The following is a 20,529-nucleotide window of genomic DNA, read 5'->3' as shown; positions in this document are numbered from 1 at the left end:
AGCAACTATGATCTTGTTTTGCTACTGTCATTTCCTTACTTGGAAATAAATTGCTCTTTCAAGAAACAAAATTCCTTTTATACTTTACTTGAATAGAGAAATAAATACAATTTTCAAGCCTTACATAGGGAAGACAAAGACATGGTTTGAATCTCAATTTAGTGCATCTCTTCCCATTCTAGTCACTTTTCTATACCTCCCTTTCTTACTCTGTTCTAATCATTTTCTCCATTCCTGGATTAATGGGGACTATAAATTCTGCTGAGGCAATATTCACATGGACTTTGGGGCAAGTGCAAGGCATTCTGTTAGAATTAGAATTAGAAAGAAGATACCTAAGCCTTTGAAGTGGTCTCTATATCCCTTATTGGAAGATTCAGCTAACCCAGCTTTAGGAAACTAACATGTTAAATGTTCATATGGGTTAGAAAAGCAAGTCCAGAGTTTGAACATTTTGAAAGGATAGGAATGGATAAAGAATGTTAGACTAGTTGAATCCTGTGATTTCTCCTAACTTTAAACATCTATGGTCCTATGTAGGTTTTTTTTTTTAAACATTAACAAGTTCTGCATATCTAAATGGTCATTTTACTGCAACTTTCACAAATCTTTCCAAATAAGGATATCTTATAATTATGTTTAATTATAATAAAATAGCAGTATTAACATCGTTTCATGGAGTCTTATGAAATTGTTTATGAATCTAGTATTTTCATTTAGACAACTTTCATGACATTTTATTTTAGGACATTTTTCAAAACCTGATTACAATTCCATGTCTAACATTGGAATGCAAACTATGGAAGATAATATTCTTTTCTGAGAACTCAGATTCAGAATTTTTTTTAAAAAAAGTCTGCATAATAGATTTGTGAATAGAAAAGTCACAACCTTATTCATATTTATCATGGAATCTGGACCAGAGTTCAAATAATAACCCCAAGGAGAAAACATCACTGTTTAAGAACATTTTATTTCTTCTAACAAAGTATGTCATGTCACTTCTATAAGATTCTCTCACACTCTGCACTGTTCTTAGTTCTATCCTAATGAGATATGCTAGTAATGACAAAAAATAACCTAAACATAACACAATTATAGACCTATCTACTGCCCAAACAGCCTCATGAATTTTTATAGGGGTTATTCTGGTGAGAAATCCCAGAGTGAACAATAAAAGTGTTTCTAGGAGAGATAGGAAGGAGTAAAGTAATATAAAGGAATAAAATAAAAAAGGGAAAAAGGAATAAAAAATAAAATAAAATAGCACAAAGACCAAACTTTGACTTATATTCAAATATAAGTTACAATAGGGGAAAATGCTCTGGATTAAGAGGATGTGGGTACAAATTTTACCTCTCACAATTACTATCTTTTGGGGAAGTCACTTAGTCTTAGTGGACCTCAAGTTCCTAGATGCTTTCTAAAGTTCCTATCTGCTCTAACACCTGATCTTGTCAATGTGAAAAGTTTCTTCACTGAATTCCTATTTCAACAGATGTCTTGGATCTTTGAGAGTAAAGTCAGAAGTGAGATTCAACCAAGTTGTAAAGATTTGAATATGGGTCAAGAATTGGACCCAGATCTGTAGTCATCTTTAGATCTCTGGCAAACATCACAGACTGTGCCTAAAGCAAGTAACACAAAAGGAACCCTCATTTCATATATGCAAGGAGGGGTAGTGATCCCAGAATACCAAGAGCAAACTTATGGGAAAACTCTCCATCCCCACCCCCAGTGGGCCATGTTTAGCTTAGCTTCCTATTTTAATCAATCTTACTGGAGAACTAGACATTAAGGCCAAATGAGAAGAAACTGCTATCAAACCCTGATTGGAGGTGGGATGGATAGGGTAGGGATAAGAGCTTTGTCCTCACTGTGCTTTTCATTCCTTCTACCTTTTTGGGTGGGTTTTTCCCCAGTCCATCACTTTTGAAGTGCCTACAATTTTCTTCCTTACTTATCTTGAATTCTTGGTGAGTCAAATCAATTTTACACTTTCTGTTACCCTCATGTTTTTTATTGCTTTGTTTTTTCACGGATCACACTTCGCCAAATCTTGACCCCAAAGTATGACTATTCATCTAGAGTTTACTCTTATTCATATGCTGCTGAAAAAAACTAGAGAAAATCATGAAAATGAAATTCTGGAGTTCATTAGGAATTTATTTTATCTAGTTTCAATTGGCCTCTCTCTGTAGCAAGGCAATCATTCTATTCTTTCCTGATCAATTCACAGCCACACCCTATAGTGGAAGTTTTAAGTTGTCTCATTTCTCTTCAAAACCCCCACAGTATACTCTCTTCTAAATTTTTCTGCTAAAGGCCACACTTTATAAACTGAGACTATTCCCTGAGGCCATTTTTCCTTGCTTCATTTCATATTACTCAGACATTTTCCTCCATTATCTCTGTCTTCATTCTGACCTTCATGAAGAAATGAAGCTTCTTTTTGTTAAGGTAAGGTCAGATAGGTGTTGTAGTGGTTTGAGGATTAAGTCTAGATTCAAGAAAGCCTGTACAATAACATAAGGAACTTGATCATGACCAAAAAATTTAAAGGGATTAATGATATTAATATTAATTATATTTCTACTGTACTGAGTCAAAAATTCTTCAAAAATTTTATTAATAGGATACATAATAATTGATATATATGTACATATATATGTGTATATGTGTGTGTTTATAAATACCCACTGTCTTTTCTACTCACACTACCACTTCTCCACTAGTAATCTCTTTCTCCTGTGTATTTTGGCTCTGATGTAAGAGCTTTAGTTTTATCTTGCCAGGACCAGGTTGCCATGACGAGCTCCAAGTGATGGCAACCAGTGAATATCTTTACCCCTTCTCCCCACCCACTTTTAGCTCTCTTTTATATGTCTTTTTTGCCTATTAGAAGGCAAGGTCCTTAAGGGCAGGCCAGAGACAGTATTACTTGCTTATATTTCTATTCCCAGAATACAGCACAGTGCCTGTCCAAAAGTAAACACTTTACAAATACTCTTCTCCCTCATGAATTATTTTTTGCACACAGTAAATTAATAAACTGTCATAGTATAATCAAAAAAAATTAGAGCTAAGAGACTTAAGAAATACCTAAAGAATAGGACTATTTTTTCTTAAAGAAATAGGAAAATTTGGGGAGGAAAGAGAAAATAACATATTGTCCTGAAATCACTGTTAAATATTTTTTATTGTGCAGAATTGTAGCCTTTTACAGTACATGCAGAATAAAAAAGTGTAAAATATATCAGTAAGCATCTAGTATTGTAAATGTCTTGGATCAGCAGTCCATTTTTATTAGGTACTACAGATCTATGTGAAACAGACATCTCTTAGGATAAACAGTTTATACATAAAATCAACAAAGCTAATTCCAAAGTGATTTTCATCATATGAAGATAAAATATTTTATGTTTACATTCTTGACATGTGTTCTTATACTGCAAAATATCTAAAATAGTACGCTTTCAATTATGTACATAGTAAAAAAAAAAAAAGTAAAACTCTATCCATGCCAGTGTCTGTTTTTAAATGTTAAAAAAAAAAGTTAATAGGTTTGTAATTTATGTGCCAGGGGAAAAAAAGGAAGCTGCAATTGGTCAAGCAGTTTTCCAAAGTATATATGGGAGCAGGGTAGGGAGAAGAAAAACACCACTATAAGCACAAATAACTCAAAAGGCAAAAGCATGCTATCAGCACTAGAAACAAAGCTTCCTACGGTACCAGGCAGCTTTCCGTACAATTCAGGTTAATGGTGAGATTCCTCAGTTTGGGTTCAGAAGGAGCTGAATTTATTCCAGCAAAATTACCTTAATACCTTTTCCCCCCTTTTCCTCCTCCCCACTCTCTGCCAAAGCTTTTTGTCAGCCTTTAAGAGGCTTGTCTCTAAACACAGTAATGTTTGGATATGGGCAAAAGCTCCTGGGGCAGGGGTGAGTTGGGGTATCACAGCATAACAACATGTTGCACGTGCTTTATTTTGAAGGGGTCACATTTTGCAACACTTGACAGTCTCACATAATAGATTCCATTAAGACATCATTTCCTGATGCCTATGGATCAACTAAAAGAGCAGGACAATGTCGACCTGCTAAATCACCCTTGTGATGAATTAGTTTGGACTCAGCAAAGCGTGAATATTCCTGAAAATAAACTGTGAGCTAAACAGCATGCTGACCTTGCTTAGCTGGTAAAAGACTCTGAGAGCTGGCTTTAGCCACTGACAGCTCAGAGTGGACCTGGTCCCAGTTATCCACCTTGATTCTCTTCCTAGGACTGACCCTGACTTAACTTGATAGGAACAACTGGAGAGAAACTGCAGGATAACAGCACAAACGTTCCCTTAGGCAGGCACTGTAGCTCAGACTCAGAAACAGGCTAGGAGAACAAGGTAATGTGATTTTCTCACTTTGATCTTCACTAAAGCTGCTGACCTTCTAATAAAAGCTGAAAAATAGGTAGCATTCAAGAGGGAGATTATGAAGAGGAAAAAACAGGAAGGCACTTCATATGTCTCTTTCATGAGGATAATAAACATTAAGGCACAGAAAATACATAGGTCAAAATTTCAAAATCAGTATGGCATTATAGGGTAGCATGAACGTAGGAGATTAGTTAATTCTTGTCAACTCCATCGCTGTCTGTTGGTAGACAAAATCAGACCATTTAAGTGAACAGCTGCAGTCCACTGACAGACAGTGGACAATGGAAAAAAAGAACATTTATTAAAGACCTGCCAACATACCCTGTATATTCTGCAGTAGTAGCTTAAAACTCTGCCCACAATACAATGATCAACATTCTAGTGTGGAAAAGCACTTTATTTTTTATTTTGTAGTTCTTCATTATATTAACATCAATTTCTCTTACAAGAATGAACACTCCTATCTGTTTGTCTCTTAGTGGAATGATAATGCATGCAAATGGAATCGGAAATTAGGAATTAGGGGTGGTTTAAAAAAATGCAGATTGCCAAGAAGTACAGAAGACTTTCCAAGATGGATAAATGGTAAGAATGAAAACCAAGCAAGTGATTTTCTTTGTTCTGGATCAAGATACTAAGAGCTTGCTGTTGTATAAGCAACTGGAAACTTGAAATTGGCACCAAGAAAATAAAATAAAAAAGAATCAGGTGGATTTTTCTTCTTGGAATGTCATTTAAATTTCCTTTTGTACGCTGATCCGGATCTTGCTGAATATTTTGCCCATAGCCTCAAAGAGTGGGTCACAGAAGGTGTGGATGCAGATTGAATAAATCCGGCCGATACACTGGATCTCAATCAGGTAGCTCTTGATACATGGCACAACTGCCCAGATGTGCAAGAAGGAAAGGATGGCAAAGTAAATACCCCAGATGAGTGCCATTGGTATGCCGAAGAGTGTAGTGAGCAAGCGGTAAAACCAGTATTTTGTCACAGTGAAGGTGGTAAAGCTCGCCTTCCAGATTCCATCAAAGCTGTGTGTTCCTTCTGGTTCTGCTATTACATCTTCAAAATCAATCTAGAAGGAAGAAAGAAACAGTAAGCTAATTAAAAAGCCAAAAGGAAAAGGCCCAGAGCATTTATAATGTTCCATCATCTTTGCCCTCAAGGATCTTTCAATCCTACTTCCCACATTTTAAATAGCAGATAACACAAAACATGGTTTAAAGCAATCCTTTGTTAATTGATAAATAAATAGGTGATCTTTCAATCTGGGCCATAAGTACAAAAGATGGAGAGATCATGGAAAATGGGAATATCTGGGGTAACTTTATTGGGGTGGTGGAACTCAAGCCAGACCTTGATGGTTAAGTAGAATTTGTATAAGCAGAGATGAAAGGAAAGGTCATTTCTAGAGTAACAGGAACAGAAACAAAGAGGCAGGACCAGGACACTGGGGTTTGGAGGCAGGCTGAGGAGTGGTAACAAATAGCAATATGGTTAGAGAGTAAAGCTAGAATGGCAAATTGAAGATAGGCTATGGATAGCTTTGAATGACATAGAAGTCAATGACAATGACACACACAAGTTAAGTAGTTTGAAGCAGGAGGAAATGTAAGTATGTAAGTATGATGACCATGAGAATAATTAAAAGAGATTGAGATTGCAAAGGAAGACATGACAAAAAGAGAAAAAAGAGAATGAAAAGTCATAAATGACACAAATTTCAAGCCAAGGTGATGGAAAAATATGAAGAAAAATCTATGTTAAAATTTTTTATTGGTAAGATCACACAAATTTATTTGTTAAACAAATATTTATTAAATTCTTATTATACGAAGATCATATATCACTGGAGAGAGATATTATTGATGGGATATTTAATAAGAACTTATTATATGACAGAAAATGATAAATTAGAATTTCTTCTCTGTAGAATCTTACAATCAAATAATCTGAAACTCATAAGAAGGTCCACAAATTTATATAGAACAATAAGCCAATATCTGAATAATCCTCTTGAAAGACAGACTAGACCTTCAGTAGTCTCATGTATAAGGCTTGATGCTTAATAAATGTTATTCATTTGTCATCTAGATGCTTAAAGTTTTAACAATTTTTTTGAAAATCACACACTTGGACATTATAATCCCTGAGAAAAAGATAAGTCACGGGAAGCCTAAAGAGCTGGCAAATGAAATTATATTTAGGACGTCTAACATTCTTCCAGGAGCAGTTCTTGACTTCAAGACTGGAGATAGATTTCAAGGATTACAGTCTTGAATTGGAAAAAGTACATCTTTATTTCAACCCTCTTAGTTTCCTTTATAATATTATGCATATTTTATTCATTTAAAAACATTTGAGGTCAGATAAAAGGATCTCTTTCAACTTGATTCCTCTATACTTCAAATATTCTTGATATCTTGATCTCTTTTCCTTTCTTTAATATCTCAGAGGAAAATATGGACTTCTTTCTTGCTAAGGCTAATTCATTCCATCACATCTTTCTTTGATTTCATCTTTTCCCCCAAAATTATCCCTCCTTTCTACTAAATTTCCATCTCTCTGTCTCCTTAGAAGTGGTCTCCACTAGACAGCCAAAGGGGTCCACGGCACAAAAATGTTTAAAAATGTTTGGTCTCATAAGTTGATGTCTCCTCAGTCTCTAATTCATCTCAGTCCCAGAATGGAGAGGCTGGAGGCCTACGATGACCTCCCCCTCCTTTTTTTTTTTTTTTTTAAAGAAAATAGGTTTATTTGTCAGTGAAAAACTGGGACATGGAGACCTCAGAGAGGATAGTGAATTTGGAGAAAGAACCAAGCAGTCATTACAAAGCCATCTTTAAAAGAAGTATTATTTAAATTTGAAAAAGATATCACTTCTCAAATTTCTGTTTCCATCATATGCTGTTATTTCTCTTTTCTTAGATATTGAAAATTCAATTTATAGAAGTGTTTATTACATAAATCAACTGAAACATATTAATTGCATTTGGATTTGGCAGCAAATCCATAACAACTTGCTACTTTTTATCTTTTCCATAATGGATAACTAATTTAATCTTTCTGATTTTAATTTCCTCACCTGCAATTGTTTGACTTCTTAGCCTATTTTTAGATCCAAATTCTCATGGACCTGTGAATAGGCTAAATTAAATTTAATAAACATTTTTAAGCACTTTTTATTGGTAAGGTACTAAGCAACCTTCAAAGAGCTTACAATCTAATGCATTGAGAAGAATGTGGGCAAGAAAAGTTAGTGATGGGGAAATGGGGTTTTTGGCAGGGGTGGGATGTTAACCAGTGACTGATTTAGTTTGCAGTGTAAAGTATGTGAAAAACAAATCAGGAGCTAAAATAAGAAAGTATAGATAGTAAAGGGCATTGAATGCCAGAATATGAAATGTATTCTTTATTTGGTAAGTAGTAGAGAGCCACCAAGATTTTTTTTTTAAACAGAGAAATAATATGGTAAGGGCAATGGATTAGGACATTTGTGCAGTGGAGGAAGTCTTTAAGCAAAGTCTCTAAGGAGAAATTATGCTTCAGGCAAGGGTTAGAGAAGATGACTTCTCACCCCAACTCAAAGATGTTACTATTTTAGACACTGGGAAAGATGAATAAAACATGGTCCCCACACTCAGAGAAAAATGAATTAACCTATTTTAAGAAGTTTTTTTTCCTCTTTTTTTAGAATAATGGAAAGAATGCTGAATTTTTGTTCAGAGAATAAGGGGATCTTAGCCCTGCCACTTATTACCCATGAGATCAGACTTTCATGAATCCCTGTCACCTTACTTCACATTTTGGGAGTGAGTTTTCTCCTCTGTAAAGTTGATCTGTGATGTCCCTTTCAGCTCTACTATCCTATGAACTACATTGTGAGTTCTGATAGTCAAATAATTTAACACCTTGTAGGCAAGCTTTAAGTGATATGTCTCTTTGTACTTAATGAGGTTGATTCTTGGGTGGGAGACATTGGAACTATATTCAAAATCTTCCAAGTTTGACCTAACTTGTTAGAGCTTTCATGACCTTAGGGTAAGATTTTTCTACAACAATCACAATTTCATTAAGTCACTTAAGGTCTTCTTATATTTCAGGTATTCAGAAGGAAAATCTAAATATTTTCATAATTGATCAACAAGCATTTACTAAGATCTTACTAGGTATCAGGTATACAGAAAAAGACAAAAATACTATCCTTGATCTGAAAGTACTAAAATGCTAATGAAGGAAACTGTATGTTAATAACTGTGAATGGAATGTCATGGGTCAAGTCTCTGGAGCAGTAAATGTCAATAGGGATAAGAGAAGTGAAAATAAAGCAATGTAATTGGTCTCTTTAAATACACACACACACACACACACACACACACACACACACACACACAAAACTTATACAACCAAATTAGTGCTATCCTTCTATTATAAAAGACTATATACTTTCCCCAGCAATAGTTCTATTAGTTTAAGGACTTGCTGACTTGCTGATTTTTGAAAATGCCCAACAAGTCCATTAAAAAAAATCAATTTGACTTCTTTTCCAGAGCTCACATTTGTCCAAATAGAGTATGACCTAGTTTGGATCTAAATGACAACTGAATTTTACATAAAAACCTACTTCATCTACCAAAGATGAATATTTGTCACCCTTGAGAATATTACTAATAATATACTTTAGTCTTTGAAAGAAACAGATCCCTCCTCCCAAAAAAGATCAAACAGTATCTTAACTGATGGCAACATCTTTGGGAATAAATGTTTAGTTTCCCAAAGGGATTATGAAGTATAACATTCATGTAGATGTTTAAATTCTTCTTTAAGGTCAACTAAAAAAGATCTCTCTCAAATCTATTCCTCTGAATTTCAAATCTCTCTTATTTCCTTCTTCCATCTTTTTTTTCCTTTTCCTAATGTCTCAGAGGAAATTATATTTTTCCTCCTGGTTGAGGCTAATTCTATCACTTCTATTTTTGATTTTATGGGACTTTTCCTCCCTTAACAATGATCCCCTCTTTCTCCTGAATGTCAGTTTCTCCCTCTTCCTAAACATATGTTCAGATATCTCATCCTATGGAGAAAAATAAATCTACAAAAACTCTCAAACCTTGCCTTCCATAACATACCTTTCTTCATGCAGATCTCCAGATACTACAGAGGTAGTTCTGCATGAGGATGTTAAAAATGATCTTTCCATGTTATGAACATGCTTCCTATGTACAGCTACAATTATGAAAACCTAAAAAAGTTTTAAAAACCATTTGTACAAGGTTCATGCTGAAAGATATTCAGGAAACCTGTGCCTTATCTTTTACACTTCCATTAGCAGCAATTCTCATGAGCATAGCTGTTTAATTTATCAGCAATCTAGGTAGAGGATTCATACTTCAGCACTATGATAAAAAAAACAGGGCAGCCAATCTTGAATCTTTATGTATTGTCTACACACCTGGATTTGGGGTTAACCTTAAGCAAAATTGTGAAGGCTTTGTTTCCCTTCATTCCCTTTAAGAAACCCAATATTCCATGAATTCTATATTTTTATATTATGCCTTGATCTCCAAGCTCCATCTCCTATGGTATCTTTTTCAAGTTTGTTCTTGTTAGCTAATACCACCTCAAGTTATACTTCCTTTACTTTCATACAATTTGTCCTCTGTCCCTTGGAATTCCCATTGCTTATTATATGGAATATGGCTAGTTAATTTAATTAACTGAATTCCGATGGTGTACTGGATATGAAAAATTACAAACACAACCAAGCACATGTTTATGGACATAGCTAAAGGCCAGCTGGGCCCTAGGATTTCCTAAGTATAGAAAACTCCTAGTGTGGAAACTCACCCATTGATGCAAATGGGCAAATTATTTGTATCTTATTCTCAGAGACTTGCTTGTAGCACTCAGTAATCACATGATTTATTTATGGTTACACGATTAGCATGTGTTAGAAATGAGAGTTGAATCCAAGTGTTGTTTCTCAAAACCTTGCCCTCTATCTACCATCCTAAAAAGTCCTCTGTCTAAGCTATTATACTTATTTAACAGGGAACTTTCTAATACCTCAACTCAAAGGAGTTACCAAAATGGCAGTAATTTCAAAGATACTTGGGGCAGGCAAGGAGAATTTTTAGCACCCCCTTTTGAGTATAGGTGGCTTTGCTAGAAACAGTTTCTCTGCTCATCTGTATCAGAAATAGGGCATCGCTTTATTGTTTGCTAAGAGATTGACCATTACACATACCACTTGGTAACTTGGCTTAGGAACAGATATGTAGGAGGTTACAGTGCCCTTTAGTGGAATTCCTTCATTTTCAGTGCTATAATTTATAGAACACAGTGCCCCACTGGCAAGAATCAGTCTACAATTCTATGAGATTAAAGGAATGAATGTGTTTTGATGACATTTCTTTGTTTTTAGAGATGTTTTAAAAGAAATCAACAATTTATACTTCTGGTCTTTATAAATGCCATCAAATACCTTTGTGCAATATACTGGCTCATGATAGTATAATTAAGACGCATTTGTTACCAAAATCTAGCAGTGGACGTCAAGGAAAATAATCTATCTTGGTATGTTTTGATTAATATTTGGCCAATGTGGTAAATCTTAGAAGACTGCATTCTGTTAAATCCATTTGAAGGCAATATTTCTTTAAAATGGTTTATATGTGAAGAAGAATGAAAAAAAGAAAAAATCAGCCCGTTTTTCATTGTTTTAGAATCTGGATATTCATTTCTGAATAAGGAATGTTCAGGAAGGAAACAAAGTACAGTTGGGATTTTCACTGATGACTTAGACCTGCACATTCCATCTCTATGGGAAAAGATTTTTTTCCCAAATGATGGTAAATTGCAACTGTAGGAGACTTATAGATCATATACCAAAACCCTTTAATTTTATTTAGGTAGACAGAGAATATCACTGTCAGCTGCTACAGTAGGTGTGCCTCTTGTTATCTGAAAATTTCAAGTGGATTATCTCTGTTAAATTTTTAATTTCATGCTGTTTCTCCCTCCATGTAGAATGCTTTTGGGTTACCTCCTGCCATTCTCCCTCCAATTGCTGTTTAGTCAATATATTCAGGGAATATAAATTAAAGTGAATATTCTACTCAACATATCTTATTAGGATGCTAAACCTGCTACAAAATAAATATTTTACTGTATTGATATCAATGTGTTATTCTCCTAAATAAATAAAAACAATTATTATTACTATCAATATGCTGTTGTCCTGTAGAAATGAGGACAATTATTATTGCTATTTATGTGTAGCTCTCCTAAATAAATGAGAATGACTATTGTTATTATTATTGCTATGAATTATTGGTCTCTTATATAAATGAGAACTATTATTATTGTTATTATTGCTATTAATGTATTGTTCTCCTAAACTATTTCTCTTTCTAAATCTACACATTTATACATAGATATGTATGTATCTCTATATACACATAAATATGGATTTATATACATGTACACATGCATATATGTGTAGATATAGATACATATCCTCCCATTTTAAAAAGTTTTCTGTAACTATCTTTTAATTCATAGGAATGGGCAATAGGAATTTCTGGTCCTTTGACAGGGAGACTTTTTGGTGCCCTTCAAACTACACTAATGTGTATGACTGCCCACTCTGTTTACTAATAAGTCCAAGTGTGGATTCTGGAAAGTATAATTAGTTCATTGCTGGCAAGTAGAATAGCACTAGATCTCATCACCATTGTGCACACAATGGTCAAATACACAAAAACTACCTAAGCCCCAGTGGCTGTATATCATTATTGGATGTTGCATTATAACAGTGACTCCCAACTACAATTCTTGCTGATTGTATTCTAGATGTACTCTAATTACCAGTGTTCCTTGCTACAAAATGAGTGAAAAAAAAGAATTATTATAGGATACTAATACTTTTAAGATTTAAATCATATTTGTCTTATAATAGCCATGAGCATCATTCTCAGGTTTCAGGCCTTTTTCAAATTTTTAAAAACTATTTTCAATGAAACGGTTATTCTGGCTTCCTGACCATTTTTATTTCTCATGATTTAGGGCAAATAATACTGTTTTTGCTTTTCTTTTTTTTTAAAGGTAGTCAAGAACCATAACATCCAGGATTGGTTAGTTCTAGGCCACAAGACAGAAAGCCTCTTTATAAATTTAAAGGAGGTTAGCCATTGTAATTACCATAAAAAGCATTTATGGGGTAGCTCTTTGGGTTTGGTTCTGTACAAAGTCTGCTATTTATCTTTTGTCACTCCCCTCATTCCCTTCTCCTAGGCATCTGGTATCAATATGGTGACACTTTCTGTTGGTGAGTGTCATCAAATTGATAAAAAGAAACAAAGAGTGACCAATGGTATAAAAATAGGATAGGTGGAGATCAGATTTTCTATAATGGGCCAGTGGAGAAAAAAATAAGAGGAGGATTGAGAGTGAAAAAGTCAGCCTGGAAATTGAGTTGGGTAATCAGGGTACAAATTAGTCTAATTATCCAGGTCCACAAATATATGTATGTATGTGTGTGCATGTGTGTATGTATGTGAATGCACTTGTGCACATGGACATATGTAAAAATTATCCTATGCATATGCACAGCATGACTTTAGACCTTCAAAAACTGAAAACTACTTAGGGATAAATTTTATTTACATCATCAGTCTAAACCTTGTTTTCTCCAAAGCATCAGCAATCAAGTAAGGTCTGGCTAAAGCCAGAGACCTCTTTGACTATAGTCTGTGTTTACACTAGGGAATTTGTTATTCCACAACCTGCTGGGTGTGTCATGAAACAGATATGAATGATTATAACGCTAATGCAAATAAAAGCTCTTTCATTTCTAACAAGGACACAAGAAAAGGAAATGTCTTCACTGTTTCAGGGTAGCCCTTGGTCAGGATGCTCATTTGTTTGGCCCAAAGCTTTTAAACACTCCCGACTTCTGTTTGCTCTCTACAATGTACTTCCTGACTGCAAAAGGTCTTTTGTTTCCTACCATTCAGTTCAGTAAAGATAGAGTTACTAAGAGTTTTAGTCTTACTTCATTGCATGAATATGTTCCCCTCCTTTGCTTTGGGTCTGTTTATTAAACAAATATTAAATGAATGAAATGAATCTTGCAGGTTTGAACATAGCTTGGCATGTGGGGGAAATGATACTTAGCATTTACATTCTTGTGAGGTCTGTAGAAAGATAATTGCAGCTTCTGAAACATAACTAAAGCAGAAAGCGTAGGACACTGTTTGATACTTTAAAAAATTACCAGAGCCTTAAATAGGATTTTTTTAAACCGTAGAAAGCACTACAATGGGTGTCCTGCACAAAAAACAGTCTCTGTTGGGACATGAGTGTGTATATGAGACCTTGTCAGGTACACAGAGACTAGAGGACATGGTTTCAAGACCATTGTTGAAGAGGAGCAGAGATTATACAGGGAAGGAGATAACCCCAGTGAACTGAAAAATTTGTAAGTACTGCTAGCATCCTTTAAATTCAGTGTCCTAGAGCTAAGCCTCAGTCAACCAACCTCACTTGCAACTGTGATAATTATTTAAAAGACATGATTTATATGCTCTAGTTTGTTAGATTATCATAAGAATAGCATATCCAACTCAAATGCAACAAACCTAGATTTTCAAATTATAAAATTACAAATTTTATATTTATTAAAAGCTAGATTATACAACTAGAGATTTAGTTTTTGCAAGTTGGAATAAAATTTACTAATTATATTAACTGGGTAGCAGTTTTCTTTTGCATTCAGATAGTAATAAAAATGGAAAAGTAAAGTCAGGGATTTGATAGAGGGTTAATGAAGGGAGGGTTGTTGCTAAGAGATGGGAGGATTATTTCTGAGAGTGGGCAAGGGATACACTGTAAGAGAAGAAGCAAATCAACAATTGTACTTTAGAATCATTATTAGAAAAGGTTAAATATTTCTTTAAACTTCTTTGCGTAAGTGAGAAAAGGAGGAAATAATTTGATATTTGACTATCATGACACTTTTCGCAAAGATAGGTTCAAAACTTGCCAATATCATACTTCTATATTTCTAATTTACACCCCCTTATCCCAATAATATCCACTTTGGGGCAGAGATAGTTGGGACAACTCTAGAATAACAGGAATTCCTAGGATCACAGATATAATATTATTTCATAGAATTCATTTCATGAATTTCATATTCATTTCTTTTAGTGTACTTGGTTAATCAATGGAGGTGATTAATTTGTTGTTGCTTTTTACTTTATTTCTTCACTAAAATGATGATGTTCCTAAGAACAGTGGCATGGTGGAGGAAACAAAATGCTATTTCATTTACTTCCGGAATTCTGTATAGGAATTTAGTGGTAAGACGTAAAAAACATAAGAGTCCTCAATGCCAGATTTTGTAAAGACCAGAAAGAAACAAATTCTTCAGGAGAGGAAAAAAGGAAAATCTGACTCAAAGTAACCCTGATGAAAAAGTAGGGGATACATCAGCACTGCTTACTGCCTGTAACTCTGAGTCATCTGATCCTATTGCTTACAGATGGGCTGTAAAATGAAGAAAGGACACACTGGTTGGATGTCTTTGACAAATGTCAGTTTTCAGAGGATTCTGAGCATGTAATCTTTAGCTATATTTTTAAAGAAGATCATTGCTTTAAGTAAAGCCCTAAGTCACAGGGTCCTCAAACTACTGCCCGCGGCTAGATGCAGAAGCTGAGGATGTTTATCCCCCTCACCCAGGGCTATGAAGTTTCTTTATTTAAAGGCCCACAAAACAAAGTTTTTGTTTTTACTATAGTACGGCCCTCCAACAGTCTGAGAGAGAGTGAACTGGCCCCCTATTTAAAAAGTTTGAGAACCCCTGTGAGAATGGCCACTTCAGCTTTGAAGGAACAAAGTTTTTTCACTTTGCTTATAAAGAAGTGGAAGAGAAATGTTGGGACCAGATTTGGAACAGAAACTCTTGCTCCATCTTTAAGAGCAAACAGCCAGTTTGGAGGCAAGAGCAATAAAAAGGAAAACCACATAACTTTGAACTCAGATTTGGGCAAAAGATCAAGAGGGGAAATGAACTTCAATTATTTACTCTTGTGCAGTACCAAGTGTTTATTCACAGTATATTTGCAGTTTTAAAGCAGCATATGATCCACTAATGACAAAATATCTTGACTGATAATTTCACAAAATCTTACAATTTGAACATGAAAAGTCTGTCTCTACGGGCATTGTCACTTACTGGAAGGGTTCCAAGTCTGCATAATTATTGTGAGAATATCAACAACAATAAAAATGTTAAAGGCAATTCTCTATGCCCTTTCCCCTGATGATTTCATAGCTTTGAATATTTTCTAGAGTCCAATGTAAATAGAATAATGGAATCTTAAAACTTAAAGGAACTGTAGTGATAATCTATTCTAAGCTCCTAATTTTATAGATAAAGAAATTGAAGCCCAAATAAATTAAATGCTTTGCCCAAAGGCACAGAGCTATTAAGTGGCAGATCCAGGGCTAAAACCCAAGAGACCTCCCAGTCCAATAATCTTTGCACTGTCATATATTACTTTTTGGTACATGATTTGCATTACTGCCAACTTAAATTAAGTGTGACTAAAGCAAACCAGCTCGTCCTCCCCTTTGATTCCTTCCCTACATCCAATTATTCTGAAGGGAGGGAAACAAAATCATATCACAGACCTCCCAATCAAGAAACCTGGAAATCATTGTCAATTTTTCCCCAGTCTTACTCCAAAAAGACCATGTTTCCAAATCAACTTAATTCATCAAATAATGAACAAGCACTTGAGAGCCTCCTATGTGCCAAGTATTGTTACAGCATCTTTGTTTCTGCCATTTTCCAAGTGTGCCTCTGTGCTCTTCATTAACACAGCAATGGTGTTATCTAGATCATTGCAGCCAATTAATAGTTCTCCATTTATAGTATTTACTTGTTTACTTTGCCCAACTTTATGCCAATAAATTTGATAACCTAAGTGAAATGGATGACTACCTCCAAAAATATAGGCTTCCCAGATTATCAGAGGAGGAAGTAAATTGCTTAAATAGTCCCATTTCAGAAAAAGAAATAGAACAAGCTATTAATCAACTCCCTAAAAAAAATCCCCAGGACCAGATGGATTTAAATGTGAATTCTACTAAACATTCAAAGAACAATTAGCCCCAATGCTTTATAAACTATTTAAAAAAATAAGGAATGAAGAAATCCTACCAAATTCCTTTTATGACACAGACATGGTACTGATACCTAAACCAGGTAAGTTGAAAACAGAGAAAGACCAATCTCCCTAATGAATATTGATGCTAAAATCTTAAATAATATCTTAGTAAAAAAGACTACAGAAAATCATCCCCATGATAATACACCACGATCAAGTAGGATTTATACTGGGAATGCAAGGCTGGTTCAATATTACGAAAACTATCAGTATAATTGGCCATATTAATAACCAAATTAACAAAAACCATATGATCATCTCAATAGATGCAGAAAAAGCATTTGATAAAATCCAACATCCATTCCTATTAAAAATACTTGAGAGTATAGGAATAAATGATCTTTTCCTTAAAATAATCAGTGGCATCTATGTAAAACCAGCAGTAAGCATCATATGTAATGGGGACAAACTATAACCATTCCCAATAATATCAGGAGTGAAACAAGGTTGCCCACTATCACCGTTACCATTTAATATTGTATTTTCAGATGATGAAATTGAAATCATTACCACTCATATGAAAGAGTGTTCCAAATCATTATTAATCAGAGAAATGCAAATTAAGACAACTCTGAGATACCACTACATACCTGTCAGATTGGCTAAGATGACAGGAAAAAATGATGAGTGTTGGAGTGGGAAAACTGGGACACTGATACATTGTTGGTAGAGCTGTGAACAAATCCAACCATTCTGGAGAGCAATCTGGAATTATGCCCAAAAAGTTATCAAACTGTGCATACCCTTTGATCCAGCAGTGTTTCTACTGGGCTTATACCCCAAGGAGATACTAAAGAAGGGAAAGGGACCAGTATGTGCCAAAATGTTTGTGGCAGCCCTGTTTGTAGTGGCTAGAAGCTGGAAACTGAGCGGATGCCCATCAATTGGAGAATGGTTGGATAAATTGTGGTATATGAATGTTATGGAATATTATTGTTCTGTAAGAAACGACCAGCAAGATGAATACAGAGAAGCTTGGAGAGAATTACATGAACTGATGCTAAGTGAAATGAGCAGAACCAAGAGATCATTATATACGTCAACAACGATACTGTATGAAGATGTAATCTGATGGAAGTGGATTTCTTTGACGAAGAGACCTAATTCAGTTTCAATTGATCAATGATGGACAGAAGCAGCTACACCCAAAGAAAAAAACACTGGGAAATGAATGTAAACTGTTTGCATTTTTGTTTTTCTTCCCGGGTTATTTCTACCTTCTGAATCCAATTCTCCCTGTGCAACAAGAAAACTGTTTGGATCTGCACACATACATTGTATCTAGGATATACTAGGACATATTCAACATATATAGGACTGCTTGCCATCTAGGGGAGGGGGATGGAGGGTGGGAGGGAAAAATTGGAACAGAAGTGAGTGCAAGGGATAATGTTGTAAAAAAAAATTACCCTGGCATGGATTCTGTCAATAAAAAGTTACTATAATAATAAAAAACCCATTTAATATTGTATTAGAAATGCTAGCTTTGGCAATAAGAGTTGAGAAAGAGATTAAAGGAATAAGAATAGGCAATGAGGAAACCAAATTATCACTCTTTGCTGATGATATGATGGTATACTTAGAGAACCCCAGAGATTATACTAAAAAGTTATTAGAAAAGTTATTATAGTATTTACTTGTGCTACTCTGAAGTTACCAACAACAAGCTTTGTAAAGCATCTCTTTTCTTTTTTGTCCTAAGTCTTCTCCATGTCTTTTAAGTAAACTCATTTCGACAACATCTTTATCCAATCATCACTTTTCCTACTTCTGACTTCATTGTTTGAAGTTGTACCTTAAAACTGGAATACTATCCTAGAATTCAAGGCTTTTATAACTCATGTTGATTTAGGAAATTTGCTCCAGTTGTGGCTGCTACACAATGAAAAGACAATCCAGTTATGTATATTGCTCATTCCCTCCAGCCCAAGCTCCTTATTTATCAAGACCTTTAATTTCAGGCAGAGAGGGTAAGAAAAGTGATTCTAAAAAACAACAACAAAAACCCTAATTTAAAACAAAACTTTGCAGAGGAATTTCTTCTTGGGCTTCTAACAACTTATTCATTTCCTTATTAGGGAACAGGGGAGAAAAGATGCACAAAAGGGACAGAATCAGGTTGAATGGATATTATAGGATATTTGAGGACATTATTTTTTAAGAGCCCTGGCCTCAAAGTTTAACTAAAACTTTTATTGTTTCCATAGCAAAATTCCTAGGAACATTTTTGGTCATATTTAGAATACAAATAACAAATGTCATCGTCCAGTGAATAGTCTTCCTCGTACTCTTGGCAAATGAATTTTGAATCAGATCATACCCCTCTCCCCAACCAAATCATAACTATGTAGTTTAAATCTTATTTGGGAGTCTAAAAAAATCACAAACCAAACACTATTTCTAGGCCTTGTGTGATATTACAATGGGGGTTTATGAAAGCTGCAAAGCTGAGTGAATTTGCAAAGTGTAGGAGGGAGTAGATGGTAAGAGTTGCCATACAAACATTTCATGCTGACCTTTTGGGTACTTACAATGTGTGCATTTTGCACAGAATTCAACTTCTCCATGTTACACTCTCAACCCCTGTTCAGTAGAGACTTTTTTTCATCAAAGTCTTCTCTCAAGAAAGAGCCAGTCCAAAGAATGAATCTGACTAGGTATTCCACACAAAGACAAGTACCATTTTGCTTTATAAGGATGCTTGTTAAAATAGAATTCAATCAATGTTTTGTTGTGAGGTGCTGAAGAAGTTGTACAGAGATAGAGGCTTATCTATAGAGATTTCAACTGACATTTCTCTTGGTAAATTGTGAATGAGTTTAATCATACCTAATTCTAATTCATACCTAATCCTTACAGGTAAGGCACTAGCTCTGCAGTGCAAAAGACCTGGGTTGATATCTTGCCTTAGACACTTAATTTCTATGTAACTCTGAGCAAGTCATTTAACAAATATGTCTCTCATTTTCTTCATCAATGAGAGAGTTAGATTAGAAAGTCTCTAATGTCAAATCCAATTTTAAGTTTACAATATGATTATCCATTATCTTTTATGTGAAGATACTTGGGCAGTTCCACATTCCTTATTCTTATAATAACCCTTTAGTAATAATAGAAATTATAGAATCATAGGATTATAATTTTGGAGCTGGGTGCGACCTTAGAAGTCATCCAGACTGTTTGCTTTATAAATGAGGACACTGAGAGCCCAAGGGGTCAAATGCCTCCATTTGGGAGTCAAAGGGTTCCAAAGTCACGCAAGTAACAAGTAGCAGTTTAGCATCAACAAAGTGCTTCCATGGCTTCAATCTTTATTGTAAATCCCTTGGTATTTTCCACATTCTTGTCACATGAACTATCAAGCATAACCAGCGCATACTTTTAAAATGAGTATCAGCTTATAATTATTGACAAGTGCAACATGAGTATAAATAAGATTTTAATATAGCCATGTATAGACACACACATATATATGCATATGTGTGTGTATATATACACAGTTATTATTTTAAAATCTAAAACCAAATCAATTTTATACTAAATATTCTCTCTTCACTTACCATTATCTTTCTGTCTTTGGAGAGACAGCTTAACAGTTGATAGATAACTGCTATGGGAACCAGAAAGTGGCTTAAATTCAAAGGACACTTACTGTCTGTATACCCCTTGGTGAGTCACTTGAGTTTTCAAAGTTCTTAGAAACCCTCCATGATTGTTACAGTGAAGGTAAAGATCAACAATGACGGGGGAAATTCCTCCCCTTAGGTGTTTTTGGTTTCTCTAATTTGGAATGTTTGTAATATATTTACATTCATCATAAAATGCAGAAAGCCAGAATAATAAATAGTGTTCCAATG

At 34.7% G+C, this 20,529-nt stretch overlaps 1 protein-coding gene across 5 annotated transcripts in view; it reads right to left on the bottom strand.

Annotated features, from left to right (window-relative positions):
- Positions 1 to 3,180: 3,180 nt before the first annotated feature.
- The window catches only part of CAV1 (caveolin 1), a 42,297-nt gene continuing 24,948 nt past the window's right edge, over positions 3,181 to 20,529 (bottom strand). For all 5 annotated transcript variants that reach the window (XM_003771541.4, XM_012550989.3, XM_023504827.2 and 2 more), the window contains one exon: positions 3,181 to 5,508. In XM_003771541.4, coding sequence (XP_003771589.1) covers positions 5,167 to 5,508 — 342 coding nt within the window. In that variant the 3' untranslated portion in view covers positions 3,181 to 5,166. The remainder of the gene's footprint in view (positions 5,509 to 20,529) is intronic.

Source organism: Sarcophilus harrisii, chromosome 5, assembly GCF_902635505.1.
Source record: "Sarcophilus harrisii chromosome 5, mSarHar1.11, whole genome shotgun sequence".
In the NCBI taxonomy this organism is placed as follows: domain Eukaryota; kingdom Metazoa; phylum Chordata; class Mammalia; order Dasyuromorphia; family Dasyuridae; genus Sarcophilus; species Sarcophilus harrisii.
This window is presented reverse-complemented; position numbering and strand designations above follow the sequence as displayed.